We start from the raw sequence: 18,061 nt of genomic DNA on the forward strand, positions 1-18,061 counted from the left end.
CCTGACCTGTTTTCTTCTTGATGAAGTTAATTCTGACTTCATATCTCACATGTACTCAGAAGGTTTTTCCTGATCCATCAAACCAGGTCACATTTTCCTGTTAAATAACCCTATACTTTTCCTTCCACCCTATTTACAAAATATGTTCATTTGATTTTTTTTGAGGAAAAATAATAACCGTCTTTTATGTCAGTTGGTTCAAGGATATACTTCACTTTGCTGCTGCTTTATTCTGCATGAAATACTTTGAATAGTAGTTTTGAATGATATGATTGGTTAGCCAAAGTTAATTTTCACTAATATACCAAAGGCTTTTAATTCTCGCTTTATTTTCCTTTCTTAAGCTAATTACTGCAGTGGTGATGAAGAACTGGAAAGAAATTGTTGAGTCTTGTGACCTTAAAAATTGGAGAGAGGCTTTAGCAGCAGTGTTGACTTATGCTAAACCAGATGAGTTTTCAGCCCTTTGTGGTAAGAAAATGAGCCTTATATTTATATTATGTAGATGGCATAGCATATTTTAAATAAAATTACTGACAGATATTATTAAAAATTTTTGCAAACCAACTAATCACTCAATAAGAAAAGTAAGTTCTCATTTGAATGCTTTTCTCAGAATTATTAACTACATTATTTCTCCATATCTAGTCATTATTTTTAATGATTTTGGTTTCAGGCGGACCAGATGTGGAATCTTGCCTCAGCCACTTACTGACTGTATGACCTAGGAAAGATTACTTTCTAAGCCTTAGTCTATTATTTGTAAAATTGCAAATAATCGGCTCTCACTTAATAAATATTAGCTTGATAGGGGACCTGGGTGGCTCAGCCGTTGAAGCGCCTGCCTTCTGCTCGGATCATGTTGCTGGGGTCCTGGGATTGAGCCCTGCATTGGGCTCCCTGCTCAGTGGGGAGTCTCCATCTCCCTCTCCCTCTGCTTCTCCCCCTGGTTGTTCTCTCTCTCTCCCTCTGTCAAATAAATAAAATCTTTAAAAATAAATAAATAAATAAATAAAATATTAGCTTAATAAAATTAGTAATTATAGTATTTGAATGGAAATTACAAATTACCATTAAAGGCCATGACTAGATGGGTGGCTAAGGAATGATACTTCTTATTTGTAAGAGCAGAAGCTTCAGGCTGCTGGTGTAAGAACAACCAACCATTTGCTACCTTGAAAGCATTATGAGAATATGAAAGTTATACGGTTTTAACTGTATTATCGTAAATAATTTATAGTAGTCCTACCTACCATTGATGTTCATTCCGAATGTGCCGTATTTTAGTCTATTACTTACACAAACATCAGATATGATGAAATGGAGTTAAATATTCATTGGAATTTTTCCCTTCAAATATTGTTCCCATTTATTATTTTTTAATATAACTAATGGAAATTCATTCTGTAGCTAGGTATATAGAATCTTGTCAAGCCGTTTATTATATACAATTAGTCACACACTTCCATTCTTTTAACATAAATATTTACTGAACATTTAGATAACAGTGATTTTGTTTCTATCTACTACTCATTGGTTGTAAAGTTTAATTCATACTTCTGGAAATATTATTGGCATACTTAAAACTTCACATACAGATTGCTTTGAGTATAATCTTACTTTGTTTTCCTCTTGATCTTTAGATCTTTTGGGAACCAGGCTTGAAAGTGAAGGTGATAGCCTCCTGCAGACTCAAGCATGTCTCTGCTATATTTGTGCAGGGAATGTAGAGAAACTAGTTGCATGTTGGACTAAAGCTCAAGATGGAAGCAATCCTTTGTCCCTTCAGGTTAGTATCTTTGAAACAAAAGGTGCTTCCTTTCTTGTGTTGTCTCTCACCCTACTTATGTTCTAGAAATTGATTTGTTACAATAGGTCATTGCTTTCACCTTAGTTATCTATATTTTAGAAGTTCCTTTGCTGGATAATTTACGTATCTTTGTAGCCATATTCGGAGGGGCAAAGTATGAAATGATGGAATAGGTAAAATGGGGATCACAACTGTTTATGAAATCAAGGTTATAATTTGGTAGTTTTTTGAGGGAAGCAGATGGCAATAGCATGAAAACAGCCCTAGAGTTTACTTCTTGAGTTTACTTTACTTCTTTTTCCTCATGCTTCTCTTTCGCTGTGGGCAAGAAATGGGAGGCATCCCCAGTACCAGTAGAGAATAGATTAAGATACTCATAGTTCAGGGAAAATGAAAGTAAGAAGTAAATGGAATCCCATATAGCACTACAACCTGGGCAAGAGGGGGAGTAAAAAATATGGGGACTCTTCTCAGCCACTGAGTAACTATATATTTAGATCTTTTTTTCCAAGCATTTAACCAGCAGAGTCTCATAATACTTATTCAAGTATATTTCTTTTTCTCTGTGGAAAGAGATTTTCTCAATAGAGTTGTTACTTTAAAGATCACTCTGTTGAAATTGAAAATCTGGTAGGAAATCAAGGCTTTCCTTCTAAGTGCTTCTGAGAAAAAGCACACTTGCTTCATACTTCTGGATCTGTGTACCTTTGAAGGGTATAGGTGGGATATTCTTGTGCTTTACTTGAGGCTCCCCGGTGTTGAAATAATTGGTATTGAAGAGCAACATGAGAAACTTTGGGTTGAAATAGTAAGCTCATTGGAGGTCACCTCATAGTAGTACTGTTTTCATAGTGTAGCCAGTATGATGTTTTTAGTCATAGTTCGTTTTATACCTGCTGGAACCCAGCTTCTGCCTTTGGGTATCTGCCTATCACTTTCACTTTGAATATTTGTCTACTTTAGCTTACAAGACAAGTATCTGGCAGTTTAAGGATATTTAGAAAAAGGTGGTAACCTATGCCTTATCCATGAATAAGAGACCTTCTTCCTCCTTACTTTTTCAGTTTACCTAAATTGTGGTCAGCCGTTGCAGATGTTTCTAAGAAAGAGAATAATAACATGTACTTTTAGTAGGTTTTAGAAACCTTCATAACTCTTTATCTTTTCCTGCTTTCTTTCATACACCTCTTAGTATCTTTGTCTGGTTTTCCTTCTTTCTCCCTTCTTTTTCTCATTTAGGATCTTATTGAGAAAGTTGTCATCCTGAGAAAAGCTGTACAACTCACCCAAGCCATGGACACCAATACTGTAGGAGTTCTTTTGGCTGAGAAGATGAGTCAGTATGCCAATTTGTTGGCAGCGCAAGGCAGTATTGCTGCAGCCTTGGCTTTTCTTCCTGAAAACACCAACCAGGTAATTAGAATTGACCATTTTTCTTCTTTTAATATGTGAATAAGGTGAGTCCAGTAGGTAGGACTCAGTATTAAGCATATTGGTAGGTAGAATGTTTTAGAGCAGTTGAATTTCTATCATCTGACTGTAGGTGAATGTTACTGACAATTATTCAAGGATCATTTAAGGTGTAGCCAGACTGTATCAGAGAGATAGGATACTCTTGTAGTATGATAGATCCCTTTGTACTGAGGGGCATAGTATTTGAGGAAAATAAATGGGGAGAGGACCAACTTTTTGTTTCTTAAGCCAAATGCTGATTCTTCGTACAAGGTTCTTTGTAGGAATCTTCCATGTTGAAAAGCCATAAATATTTAATACTTAACCAAACAAATGGGGTTGTGGTTTTAAAATGCTACCCCAGACATAGATATTAGTGAAGAAGTTCATTTTATATACCATTCCAGTCTGATATTTTCTGGGAATGTGTGTGTGTGTGTGTATGTGTGTGTCTGTGTATTTGGGGGGGCGGGTAGGGAGTGGGGACGGGCATAGGGAGAAGTAGAGAGAGAATCCTAAGCAGGCTCCATGCCCAGTGTGGAGCCCAACATGGGGCTCCAGCCCACAACCCTGAGATCATGACTTGAGCTGAAATCAAGAGTTAGATGCTTAACCAACTGAGCCACCCAGGCACCCTAGGACAAGTATATTTTTAAAGTACTCAGAGCAGAGAGAATTACATATCTAATTTAGTGTTCTTGTTTGGTGTCCGTTAAAATGGGCTTTTTCAATGCAATGGAATTCAGTAAGTGACTGACTATATAGTGATGGACACTGTCACCAGAATTCTTTTCCTGAAGGAGTTTCCAAACTCAAACTGAATATAGACAAGTAAACATATGATTCCAAAAGTGATACATGATGTGATAGAGGTAGTAGGGCTGTGGAAACACAGAAGAGGACAACCTAAATTTAATAATGGAGCATGGGTGAAAATTAGGGTGGGATTTGAGGACTGTTTTCCACAAGTAGGATGTTGATATCCGTATTGTGTGTCTGACAGAGCTGAATTTTGAGCCTTGATGATATTTTCTTATTTCTATACTTTTTATTATAAATTTTATTTTGTTTTTAATGGATTTTTTTTAGTTAAGTGTTTTTAGTATTTTGTCTGTTCTAGGGAATTATCGATAAATTTCCTTGAGTAGTTTCATTGAGTAGAAATACTTTTATCTTAGTTCCAGGATTATGGAGATATGACTAGTTGGTTTTGAACACAATTATAAGTCATATCTTTCTAAATTGTTTATGAGAATATTAGGTAGAATAGAAACATAGACTTTATGATGACTTTGGCATAATAGTTTTATGCCTTTTTACTTAATAAGACCCTGTTATTATATTGAGTTATAAGACCCTTTATTTTAAGAGTAACTTAATCTAAAACCTTTAGCTCTTCTAGCCTTAGTATTAAACTCTTTATTTTCAATACCGTTTATACCCACATACATTTCTACACATTATTCTTCGTGTTTTCTTTGGACTTTTGAAGAACGTTCTTTATGTAAAAATAAACAATTTCAAAGTTGCTGTCTTCTATGTATCTCTATAGACCCTTAGTATTTTCTGGGGAATATGTCCTGAGAATTTGTGATATCATTATAGTATCTAATCTTCCTCCCTAATCGGCAATAAAGTATACCTTAAAGTTTAAATGACAGCTTTAAACCCTTAACGAATTTATAGAAATGTATGATTTTTAAAGATATTAAAATCAGTTCTTGCTGAAATATTTAACATTACTTTTTTGTTGTTGTTTGTTAATACCTAGAATGTGTTTGTGGTCAACTCACACTTACAGATCTATATAATTATAGTTCTATATAAGCTGTCGTGAGTGTGGCATCTTACTCTTTTCTTATTTCCAACATCTTTTTTTTTTTTTTTTTTTAATTTTCCTCTCCTTTTCAGATCACCATTTTCTTCCATCACCGTCTTCAGTAGTTGATTCTTTTGGGGGGCCTTTTTTCCTATAAAGAAACAAAGTTGTATTTTTTTTTAACTACTTTATGATTTGTGAGCATTACTTAACTACAAGAAAATACAAAAGAGCAGAGATGATAAGTGACATTGATCTTGCATATTACTATGTGGTGGGCATAATTAAAAATCCCTGTCTCAGTTAAATTATAAGTTACACTATGTATCATGGACCTTTGGTATCAGTCTTGAGTATCAGAAACCATGATGTTAAACCCTCATGTGCCAGGGTCTGTTATATAGGACACAGTATATAAACAAGGAGCATATGACCAATCAAGCTTACTTGAAGAAAAGCAACATGCTGTCATATAGTTGGGTGAATTCTAACAATTGCTTTGTTTTCTTATTATAGCCAAATATTGTGCAGCTTCGTGACAGACTTTGTAGAGCACAAGGACAGCCTGTACCAGGACAGGAATCACCTAAAATTCCTTATGAGAGGCAGCAGCTGCCCAAGGGCAGGCCTGGACCAATGGCTGGCCACACACAGATGCCAAGAGTTCCAGCTCAACAATATTATCCGCATGTGAGTGATACAGTACCACATTAAGTAGGAACATTTGTATATTTCTATTTAAATTGGTGGTTTTAGTTTATTGGGTAAGAAACCTTAACCTGCTATGATAAAACTAGGCAACATATTATTTTAATAGTTCTTCTTTTTATATTCTAGGAAGTGGTATTTATGGTCTGTATTTTTTTTTAATTGTCACTTTAATCTGGTCAAACAGATTATCTTTTAAATATAAATTAATTTAAGCTCTCTGGGGAGATTTCTTATTTCTCACCACTCAAACTTCCCTTACACATGTACATGTGTTCTTGAAACTGCTACAATTTGATTCATCCAACAAACTGTAAGTAAAGTAGTAGGAACAATTTTTTGGGTGACTTGGTTAGTATTATAAAATATTCTTAGAAAAAGTACTCTTTTTTGAGTATTTTATTCTGAATCATTATTATAGGTTTACTCTGTCTTCTGTAGCAGCACAATAAAGAGTATTCAGAATACACTTTTTTTTTAAGATTTTATTTATTTGAGAGAGAGAGGGAGCAAGCATCACGGAGGGAAGGGGGATGGAGAAGCAAACTCCCTCCTAAGCAGGGGGCCCGATACGGGTTCGATCCCAGGACACCAGGATAATGACCTGAACCAAAGGCGGATGTTTAACCGACTGAGCCAGCCTCCCCTAGAATACACTTTTTTTTTTTGAACAACTTGGATATTAGAGAATGACCAAAGATGTATGAAGTTGTAGGTCATGGGGATTATGAAGATGATTAAATATTTTTTAATTAATTAATTAAACTAAAATTACCAAACGTTTAGTGGCATAAAATGTGGCATCTTACTGTCTTTTACTATTTCGTGTAGAAACTATATTTCTGGACCTGCAGATAGCCTTCATGTTCTTGAAGGAAAAGTACATTTTCATAAGTAATAAATGGTCTTCACTGATAACAAAGTTAGCAGGAACTCTGCCCATTTTAAAATATAAAAGATTATTTAAAAAATGAATTAATCAAATTAAATACAACAGATTACTGGTAGAATTGACAAGGCCTTTTTTTTATTTCATTGCAGCAAACGTAAATATAAAATCATGGAAAATTAAAAGATCAATTTGTGTGTTTTTGTCTCCTGTACTTTTGATTAATACTTAATCAGAATAGATTGCATTTGATTTTAACTGTTTTGTTTTTTCCTTTATTTGACAATTATTTATTGAGAGCTTTACTATGAGTACCTGTCTTTATTTTACCTGTTTGTATATTGGTAAACAAAACAGATGAAGTTTCCTACTCTTCTGGAGATTGTACTAGTTTTATTTTATTTTATTTTTTTTAGTGTTTTTTTTTTAAGATTTTATTTATTTATTTGACAGAGATAGAGACAGCCAGCGAGAGAGGGAACACAAGCAGGGGGAGTGGGAGAGGAAGAAGCAGGCTTCCAGCGGAGGAGCCTTATGTGGGGCTTGATCCCAGAACGCCGGGATCACGCCCTGAGCCGAAGGCAGATGCTTAACCACTGTGCCACCCAGGCGCCCCTGCACTAGTTTTAGAAAGTCTATGACATAGGTAGGGCAAAGCAGGCAATGGCTAGAAAAACTGAGAGGCAGAGAGGTCAAGTGACAAGCCAGAGATTTAAGACTTAGAGCTTGAATTTCTTAGCATTGTGTGACTAGTTAATGGCCAGCTTGGTGTTGAAACTCCCAAGCACCTTTAGTTCAATCACGCTGTCTCTCAGCGTGCTGAAGTGAGACACCCTCTACATTGGGAAAAGAGAATATTTACTTTCTATGTCCTTGGGTTTATCTGTCTTTCTGGGAAGATGTAAAAACACTGGAAGACTTTTGTTATACTTTGACCTAGCAGTCTCATGCTTTAAGAAAAACAAAATCAGTAATAAATTAAGCAGTGATGTTCTTTTTTTTTTTTTAAAGATTTTATTTATTTATTCGACAGAGAGAGAGACACCCAGCGAGAGAGGGAACACAAGCAGGGGGAGTGGGAGAGGAAGAAGCAGGCTCATAGCAGAGGAGCCTGATGTGGGGCTCGATCCCATAACGCCAGGATCACGCCCTGAGCCGAAGGCAGACGCTTAACCGCTGTGCCACCCAGGCGCCCCAAGCAGTGATGTTCTTGATTAAAGCTTCTCTTATGCTGAATGAAGAGTTTCTATGAAGGTTTACATGACAAAAAAGATTTTGATGGCTTAAAATTTTTTTTTGAAAATCTTAGGACCCCGGGGTAAGCAACATAGTGTAGTATAGTAAACACTGGCCTGGGAATCAGGAGGCCTGATTCAGTCCTAGCAATGTCGCCAGCTAGTTGTATGGACCTCAGCAAGCCCCTTCATTTCTCTGGGGGTTGGTTTTCTCAATGGTAAAAGTTGGGGATTAGACTGGATGGTCTCTAATAGCCTCTGATTGTATGTGTCTAAGCCTCATATGGGACTAATATGATTTTTGTGACTCTAATAAAATCCAGAAAAAGAAGCTTATAGCAATATGTTTACTGATCTAATAGTAGCATGAATACTATTAATGCTTCAAAATCACTTTTTTACTCAATTACCTTTTTCCCCCCAATGTCTTCTTCCCTTACCTACTTATAGGAACTAGCCTTTTCCCCCTCTTCTTGACACTTGAATGACATTGTTTTTATGCTTTGATTTAGGTTTTCATACTGATTTTTCTCCTGCCTCCCTCCCCCTGTTTTGTTGTCAATGTGTTTTTCTTTGGAATCCCAGCTACCTTGAAAGCAATTGCTTGACTAACATCTAGTATCTTGCTGCTCTTATTTTTTGCTTTGCATCTGACTATTAATGCCTTTTGGGGTTTTTTTTCTTCTTTTAACATTTTTATTTTTTATTTTCTGTGATTGGTATTTCTTTGTTCAATTCAGGTTAGAATTGCCCCTACTGTCACTACCTGGAGTAACAAAACTCCTACCGCCCTTCCCAGCCATCCACCTGCAGCCTCTCCCTCTGACACACAGGTATATCCTTCATTATTCATCTTTGAGCAGAATTCCGCTCACCTAAATATATATAGTTAAATATTTTCTATCCCGCCTTTTTTCTTAAGCCCCCCCATCTGTCTGCCTGCTTACTGCGTTTTAATGCTTTAGGATGCAAGAGGCAATTTTTAGGACAGTTCGTTTATTTTCTTATTCCTCTCCTTCTTTTGCAGTTCTGAATTGACCTCAGCTAGAAAAATACCAACTGAAGTTCTAACAGTGGTTTAAATCTGATTTCACTGAAGATTTTCTTTTTTCTTTCTTCTTTGTTTTTTGAGCATTACAGAAATTGAAGAGAAGTGAAAGTTCCCTTGTGGCACATATGCTTATATTTCCAAAGTGTGGAGTAGTGGATGGAATTTAGTAGAGATGGAAAATCCTGGTGACTTATTCTGAATATCACTGACACTGTTTTATTAAGTTATTAGCATCTGTTGCCATTCATTGCATTTATTACTTTGGACCTGCTTAATCCTTAAATCACTTAGGACGTGTTGCTCAGAGAATGTATTCTAAAGAAGATAGAATGTGCAAAATGCAGTGTTTCTTATATAATAAAGTTTTGTGGTTTTTTTTTTTTTAGAAAGATAAACACAATTCCTTTCCAGAGATTATAAATCCATCTGGGTAAGATTCTTGGTTCCAAATGTAATCCTCCTCCTTTTTATCATATTCTCATTCCCTAGGGAGAAAATCCTCCACCTCCAGGTTTCATAATGCATGGAAATGTTAATCCAAATGCTGCTACCGCTCAGCTTCCCACATCTCCAGGTCATATGCACACCCAGGTACCACCTTATCCACAGCCACAGCGTAAGTAGTGTGACCCTGAAGTCCTGGCGCAGCCACATGTCTTATTCTAATGTTGAAACCACTCGCTTTGGAGCTCCAAACCCATGATCGAATCACTTCTAACAAGTAAAGAAAGAACTATTCAGTGTAGGACTTGAGAGAGAGAAACATGGTTTCCCTAGGAAGCATCCTGAATCAACATGCCAGGAAACAGCTCCTGTATCAGTCAATTCAGAACACTTGGCTCCTGTTCCTGAGCAATTACTAAGGACGGTGAATTGTCCCATGATTTGGGTATTAAAAAAAATAGAATTTTTGAAATGATTTGGTTGCATGTTCTTTTCCTTTAAGCAAAAGGACACAAACCAGTTTTGGAAAAATGGTTCTAAGGGACATTTGTTTTTGTTGTTTTCCATTTATATCATCTTTTTAAGAAATAGACTTTATTTTAGAGCAGTCTTAGATAGCACATTTGAGTGGAGAGTACAGAAGGTTCCAGTATCCTCCCTGCCCCCATGCACAAGCTCCTCCGCTATCAATAACCTGCACCCCAGTGATACATTTGTTATAGTTAATGAACCTACAGTGACACATCATTATCACCCAAAGCCCATAGTTTACTTTAGGGTACACTGTTAGTGTTGAACATACTATGAATTTTGACAGATGTATAATAATGACATGTACCTACCATTGGCTTTTGTTTTTTAGAAAGCATTTGCACTTAGAAAATATCACCACTATTTTAAAATTTAATTGAGCAAAAAAATAAAAATCTCCAAGGGGAAAATTATATGACTAAACAACTATTACAAAAGCAAGAGGCCACTGCCTAGTAAGAACTAATCCTAATAAGCATGTTCTGTGCGAAAATGGATGTTCTTACTTAACATGCATACAGATCTGACACAGCTTTTCACTTGTGCTCTCTTCAGAGTAAAATAAGTACAGTTCTAGTAGATTCATTCTTTTTTTTTTTTTTAAGATTTTGTTTATTTATTTATTTGATAGAGATAGACACAGCCAGCGAGAGGGAACACAAGCAGGAGGAGTGGGAGAGGAAGAAGTAGGCTCATAGCGGAGGAGCCTGATGTGGGACTCGATCCCATAACGCCGGGATCACGCCCTGAGCTGAAGGCAGACGCTTAACGACTGCACCACCCAGGCGCCCCTCTAGTAGATTCATTCTGTAGAAGTCCATACCTTCCTTTGGTCATGAAGAATGTGATAGTATTTTCTAATCTGGGCTCAGATCTTTGCATCAAAATGTTAACCAACTACACAGTATATAAAATATTGTATAGTAATTGTTTTGTCAGGGACCATAGAGAGTTGGCTATTAATCTGGATCTATGCTCAAAATCACAGTTTGAGTAGCTGATGATATCACCAGATGTTGGAGAAGGTATTTGATTCATAACAGTAGTGCTCACCCTACAATTCTTAGAGTGGGAGAGATGCTGAGCCACCACGAAAGTCCCTGTAATTTACTGTAAGGGGAAGTGCTTTGAACATGTAATTCTTGCATGGTTCCATCTAGTGGCTAGTAGCTGTCACTGCAGTCTTTTCCCAGGGACAGGAAGTCTCAGAAAAGGGTCAGTCTTTTGCAGTTCTTGGGTCTGATGATTCAAAGATTTTTTTTTTTTTTTAAGATCTTATCTACTTATTTAAGAGTGAGAGTGAGAGCGAGAGCGAAAGGACGAGTTGAGGGGGAGGGGCAGAGTAAGTGGGAGAAGCCTCCCCACTAAGCAGGGTGCCCAACGCAGGGCCCCATCCCAGGACCTTGAGATCATGACCTGAGCCAAAGGCAGATGCTCAACCGACTCAGCCACCCAGGCGCCCCGCTAAGATTTTCATAGCCAACAGCAGTCTGGAGATGGCAAATTACAAATATTGGATCCAATGACTTTTAGTATTATTTAAGGGTATCCAAGGTATCAAGAGCATAACTTAGAAGTGTTAATATTTAGTTGTAGCTTATTATTATAAGAATTATGATGAAAATAATTTCCATAGAATGAAATAATTTTGGTTTTTTTAATTGCTATCTGAATAAACTTATAACTAATTAAAATTTCTGTTTCTTCTCCTTGGTGTAGCTTATCAACCAGCCCAGCAGTATTCCTTCGGAACAGGGGGGTCAACAATGTATCGACCTCAGCAGCCTGTTGCTCCTTCTGCTTCAAACGCTTACCCTAACACCCCTTACATATCTCCTGCTTCTTCCTATTCTGGGCAGTCTCAGCTGTATGCATCACAGCTCCAGGCCTCTCCACCTACCTCCAGCTCTGCTGCTTCTTTCCCTCCTCCCCCTTCTTCTGGAGCGTCCTTCCAGCATGGCGGACCAGGAGCTCCACCATCATCTTCAGCTTATGCGCTCCCTCCTGGAACAACAGGTACACTGCCTGCTGCCAGTGAGCTGCCTGCGTCGCAAAGAACAGGTCTGCGCTTGAAAGGGATTTGGTTTGGCTCCCTCCTTTATTTTTTCATGAACAGCTGGGTGGATGGAGGGGAATTATGTCTGCCTCTTTGTAAACTGAGTAATGTGAGGTTTTGGTTGAGTTTTTATAACAAATTCTAAAACTATTTCTAAAAGTGTGATTGTCCCATAATGAACTTTAGTTGCTAAATGAGGAGAACTTCAGAACTTCAAAAGAGTAAGAGTGTGTAATCAGCCGTTGAACTTAAAATAAGTGGTAAGAAATTAATTGGCAAGATAAGTGGTGGTTGAAACTAGATTTAATTAACACTTATTTCTTTAGAGCAAAACTTTATTCTGTTCTTACTGAGAAGTTTTCAATTTTTAAAATTATTTGTGCCTTAAACTCATTCATGGAGATTAAACAGTATAGTGTATTAATGAGATTATACATAATTTTATAATGTTCATTTATAAAAATGAGGGATCTCGATATGCTTAGCTAAAGGAAAAAAGTGAGAGAGCACAATTCTGACAGAGAGGATCTCGAAGACAGTAGAAAGTCAGTGGACAGTAGTGTAGTGTTTCTTCATTAGGGCAATACCACCCTTAGACATTTTGGGAATTTCAAGGATTAGACAGACAGATAGATAGATGGTCTAATAGTGTAGTCATGCTTAAAATTTTCTAATTAAAATCATAATTTTAAATTATTTTTATAATGAAATAAATGTCTTATAAATTCTTATTCATCTCATATTACAATTAGAGCATTACATTAATTCTTTATGGGTAGGTTATATTAGCTGATTTTTATTTGGGTAGTAATAGGGGACTCAAAATCATGTGTTATAAAAAGGGACCAATGAGTCAGGGTTAAGAACCACTAACCATGTTGGTTAAGAGTGCAGGCTTTGAAATTTGACTTCCTGGGTTTGCATCCCAGCTTCACTACTTTCTAGTTATGTGACTTGGATAAGTTACTTAAATTTCTTCAAGCCTGTTTTCTCAGAATAATAATAGTACCTACTCATAAGCTTATGACAAAGATTGAATGCATTAATACATTAAAACATTTGGGGATAGTGACTATAAATTTGCTGTGATTACACAAAACCTGACTCAGAATTAGAGCTCTGTGCCTGTTGGTATTTGAAAATAGTTTCCCTTTTAGATTATAACTGATGTTTTTGAATTAGAGGGGAAAGAGATGAATGAATCTTGCTTTTCTAATACTGAACTTGCCCCTGGGGAGTCCAATATATATATTTTTTCTTTTAAATGGTAGCTGTAATTACTGAAAACACTTTTCATAAAATACGATCTATTGATGAATTATTCTTTTCTAACAAAGTCTTATGGATCCAGAATTATATACCTATCTCCTCTCTTCTCTAATATATAAAATCAAGTCCAAAGTACCAGAAATCACACACACACACACACACAATATCTGTATCACCTTTTACTGCACAAAATTTCTGTAACTTTTAATATAAATAGTTACATAGGTTGATATTTTAGAGAGGAGTGCTGAAATTCAATTATAGAGTTCAAAAAATTACCTTCTAAAACCTCCGTGAGTGAAGACAGTATCCATTCTGATCCAAAAGTTCTTGATCGAAAGATTGGGGTTCCAGAAAATCCCCGCTTAAAAGTGGTGCAAGGAAATAGGGAGGTGAATTATCATTTACTGAACATATATTGGACATATACCCTCATTTACCATCTATTTTCTTATTTAATTCTCAGAGCCATGAGAAACAGAAATATATATATATTTTTTTTAATTGGCATGAGAAAACTTGGTTTCCTAGGACTTAAACTCATGGTTGCATGGTGAAAGTTTATAAGTTGAGATACAAACCCAGGTCCCTCAGTCTTCAGAGCCTGAGTTCATTCTTTACCAGGTGGTCTAGTCCTGACATAAGTGATAGAAGTAGTTAGTTATCCATGTTGGAAGTACAAAAATCATACAACGCTGTTTTAGGCATTTGTTACTTCATCATCTAAGTTAAATATTTGCATGGGTATTTTTTTTCTCCTTAAGCAAAAGTGTATTTGGCCTTGAGATAGTCTTTGCTTATATACAAAGTAACAGAATGTTCTAACCTGGCTGAGAAACAGTGACTAATAGGAAGAAGCAAACATTTTTCAGTATTCAGCATGTACTGAGCCAGCTGCTTTGTTACCCTCTTGCATGTTAATAGTCCCCTGTATTAATTGTTATAGCTTTACCATATTTTATTTTTTATTTTCTAAAAATTTTGTTTATGGTATACAGATAATTGTGACTGAAAATTTTATCGTTTTCCTTATGTGTCTTAGATCATATCATGGTTCTCTATAGGACTTAGAAATTGCATTTGTCCAGTGGATACTTCTTGACAGACATTAGGATTTGCAAGGCCTGTAACTATTAGTGCACCACGAAATTATATGCTGAGGCTCAGAGAAAATAATGTTGCAATAATCAGAACATTGATTCAGTAAATTCTTAATGAGTACTTGTTTGGTCTATAATCAGAATTATTCCCAGCAGAGGTAGAGAGGCAGAAAAGGACAGTGTGTTTCTAGTGAACAGCACATAGCTTTATTATAAGTTGGAACATAAAATTTATATTTGAGCCAAGTTTTGGAAATCCTTAAATGCCAGGGCAAGTTTATAATTCATACAGTAAGAAGAAAGATTCTTGCAAAGGGGTTCTGAACTGCTTAAAGGCATAGTCAAAGTGGTACTTGAGGGAGGTTAATCTGGAGGTGGTGGTCTTACAAAATAGATTGTGGACAGCATGGCAGAGTCAAAGGCAAGAAAACAGTTCTCTCAGTTTAGATGTAAAGTTAACAACAGCCTGCTTTAGGATAGGACAGTGTCCTCTCAGTGCTGGCAACACACACAAAGCAGGAAGTTTTCTCTGTTGTACTCTCTAGGATAATTAGGATACTGCCTGTCACTTTGCCCCCCTCCTGATTTAATATATGGTTATTACTAAGGGAGGGCACTTTCAGATATGAAGACCTTAGAATTTTACTCAAATTGTTTTCTGATAAAGTGACCTTCAAGCTGTCATGACACTGTCTTTGAGTGAACATTACTGATTTTGTTAAGCAATGAAAGATTTAATTTAGGTATATAGTCTTGTGCTTTGTCACGTAAAATAGTCTTGAAGGGGCATAGTGTTACATCTTTTCACAAAACTGTCCTGAAAAAATTTTTTTTTAATTTTCATAAACATTCCTTACTCAAATCATTTTAAGTATCTGGTTTAACCTTTTAAGTAAATGAAAGAAACAAGATAACCTCTCTTACTACTTTTCTTTGGATAATTCTGTATTATCTTGTGTCATTGGAAAATGACCTCAAGGATTCATGTCTTTCTAAACTTTAATTTTTAATTCTGTGACCCTTTTGTTTTTTAAAGATTTTATTTATTTCTTAGAGACAGAGAGAATCTGTGAGCAGGGAGGGAGAGAGGAAAAGGAGAAAGAATCTGAAGGAGACTCTGCACTGAGTGTGGAGCCCATTGTGGGGCTTGATCCCATGACCACCATGAGATCATGACCTAAGCCAAAACCAAGTCTGACACTTAACGGGCTGTGCACCCAGGCACCCCAACCCTTTTGTTTTTAATGTAATGTGCTAGGCTTATAGGGGAAGGGGGAGGTACATGGTTAAGAAGGCTGCTCTGTTATCTCTGTCTCAAACTGTCTTCTAGCCAAGTCTTCGTACCACTAATATTTTTCCATGAATCCACTGAGAAGTTTCTTAGCCAAAGTATACATCCCACATTTTTCTTCTGCAAGAATACCTAAGAAGGTTCTCAGTGAGAAGTGGGATGCAACTCCCCTCCTGTATGTGAGACCAAGTAGTTCCCTCTTCCTTCCCCAAAGACACCATGGAGAGCTAATCCCTACACTGAGGTGGATGAGGGCCTCCAATACCATGCCATATTCAGTTTTTAAATTAATTTTTCCTTGATTTTTATTAATTTTTCACTGTAGGATTTTTGAAGACTCCAAATAGTATAAAGAATAAAATTTAAATTTTCTGTAATTCTACCACCCAAATATAAGCACTAATATAGGCTTAACTTATTCCCTTCATACACATACATACATACCTATATATATGTCTATATGCATATATTAAAAATATTTTAATGTGGTAAAATATACTATCATAAAACTTACCATTTTAACCATTTTTAAGTATATAGTTCAGTGACTTTAAGTACATTCACATTGCTGAAAAACCATCACTACTATCTTTCTCTAGAACTTTTTTGTCATCCCACACTGAAACTATGTACCCATTAAATAACTCCCTATCTCCCCCAGCCCCTGGTAACCACTGTTCTACTGTCTCTGTGAATTTGACTACTCTAGGTATCTCATATAAGTCGAATCACAATATTTCTTCTTTTGTGACTGGCTTATTTCACTCTCTCCAAGATTCATCCATGTTGTAGCATGTATCGGAACTTCCTTCCTCTCTAAAGCTGAATAATATTTCACTGTATGTATATACCACATTTTGTTTATCCATTTATCTGCACGTGGGCATTTTAGCTGTTGTGAATAATGTTACTTGAACATGGGTATACAAATATCTGTTCAAGTCTTTGCTTTCAGTTCTTTTGGGTATATACCCAGAAATGGAATTGCTGAATCAAATTCAGTATTTAATTCAGTATTTAATTTTTTGGGGGAACAATCATACTGTTTTCCACATCTATACCAACACTTACTGTTTTCTGTTTTTTTGATTCTAGCCATTCTAATGGGTATGAAGTAGTATCTCATTGTGTGCTTGTGTTTTTTAAGAATTGAGATCATAATACACACACATACCGGTAATTTTACATCTTACAGTTGTTGGGGGTTTTTTTGAGAGAGAGGGAGAGTGTGAGAGAGCAAAAGCCGGGGTCGGGAGGGGCAGAGGGAGAAGGACAGAGAGAATCTTAAGCAGACTCCATGCCCAGTGTGGATTTCAATGTGGGGCTCGATCTCATCACCCTGAGATCATGACCTGAGCCAAAATCAAGAGTCGCACGTTTAACTGACTGAGTTGCCCAGGCCACCTCTTTTACATGTTTTCCTAACATTACACCCTGAACCATTTTTTCATGACCTTTAGAGTCATGTCTTGTTTTAAAAAGGGTAAGAGATTTATCATCATTTTATAGTTTTTCGAAAGAGTAAAAAAGATTATCCTTCTTTACAGTTTTATGAGAGAATTATGTCCAAGATTAGACTATGCTGTATTGATTTTTCTAAATGACTATGCTGTGTTGATTTTTTAAAATGTTGACCAAGAGTATCAGTTTTGCACGTCTACAATACTGTTTCCTAGAGATATTTATGTTGTTCATGTAGCTTGCTTTATCTAATGTGGCTCTTAAAATGTATTCATAGAGGTCAGTTTAATTGTGTTTTTAAAAAGTCATATTTAAACAATTTAAAGACGTAAAAGCAAAAAGATTGAAAAGGGTTAGAGTTACAGCTGAGACAAAACTGCATTATATTGATAAGAGATTTGAACAAAGATTATCTGAGCTGAAATAAAACATATGGCAAATATATTGCATGGTTTGAAGTTGGCAAGAGTCAGTTAGACATATATTTTGAGGGAGAACTTCGATTATTGTACAGCTGTTACTTTCTACTCAACAAGACATCTGCACCCTCTCTCACTCAAGTTATGTGAGCTAGCCCATTGGCTATCCATTCCTGTTGTGAGTCTTCTTGTTTCTAATTTTGATGAAGTGTCATTCGTAGTTTTGAATTTGATTTGATTTCATTATAAATTTGGAGTCATTTTACCAAAGGGTCCTATAAAGTTGCTCCACAAACTTTTTTGTGCTGATAAGTTTGTGGAATCTGACGATACCCTCCCAGGCTTTAATACCCAGGCCTTGAGTCACTGCCATGAGAAGTTAGAGGGGAAACTGCTGCCATCTCCTCCTGCCTCTCATGGGGCAGGAGAGAGGAGGGCATGTTGTTGAAACTACTTTCTGAAGCAAAGGGTCAAGACCAAGGTATTTCTGGTACTTTAGCTTTGTGATATACAGGCTCCCTCCACC

The 18,061-nt window shown here is 36.4% G+C and overlaps 1 protein-coding gene across 18 annotated transcripts in view; it reads left to right on the forward strand.

Moving 5' to 3' along the window:
• SEC31A (SEC31 homolog A, COPII coat complex component) overlaps positions 1-18,061 on the forward strand; it is a 73,230-nt gene that overhangs the window by 41,255 nt on the left and 13,914 nt on the right. For 8 of the 18 annotated variants that reach the window (XM_034671601.1, XM_034671605.1, XM_034671608.1 and 5 more), the window contains 7 exons: positions 345-471; positions 1,644-1,789; positions 3,050-3,223; positions 5,598-5,771; positions 8,654-8,746; positions 9,454-9,580; positions 11,659-12,000. In XM_034671601.1, the coding sequence (XP_034527492.1) occupies positions 345-471; positions 1,644-1,789; positions 3,050-3,223; positions 5,598-5,771; positions 8,654-8,746; positions 9,454-9,580; positions 11,659-12,000 (1,183 nt within the window). The remainder of the gene's footprint in view (positions 1-344; positions 472-1,643; positions 1,790-3,049; positions 3,224-5,597; positions 5,772-8,653; positions 8,747-9,453; positions 9,581-11,658; positions 12,001-18,061) is intronic. The other 10 variants (XM_011218773.3, XM_002912469.4, XM_002912472.4 and 7 more) reach the window with 5 other exon arrangements.

The sequence above is a fragment of the Ailuropoda melanoleuca genome, chromosome 11 (genome assembly GCF_002007445.2).
Source record: "Ailuropoda melanoleuca isolate Jingjing chromosome 11, ASM200744v2, whole genome shotgun sequence".
Classification (NCBI taxonomy): Eukaryota; Metazoa; Chordata; class Mammalia; order Carnivora; family Ursidae; genus Ailuropoda; species Ailuropoda melanoleuca.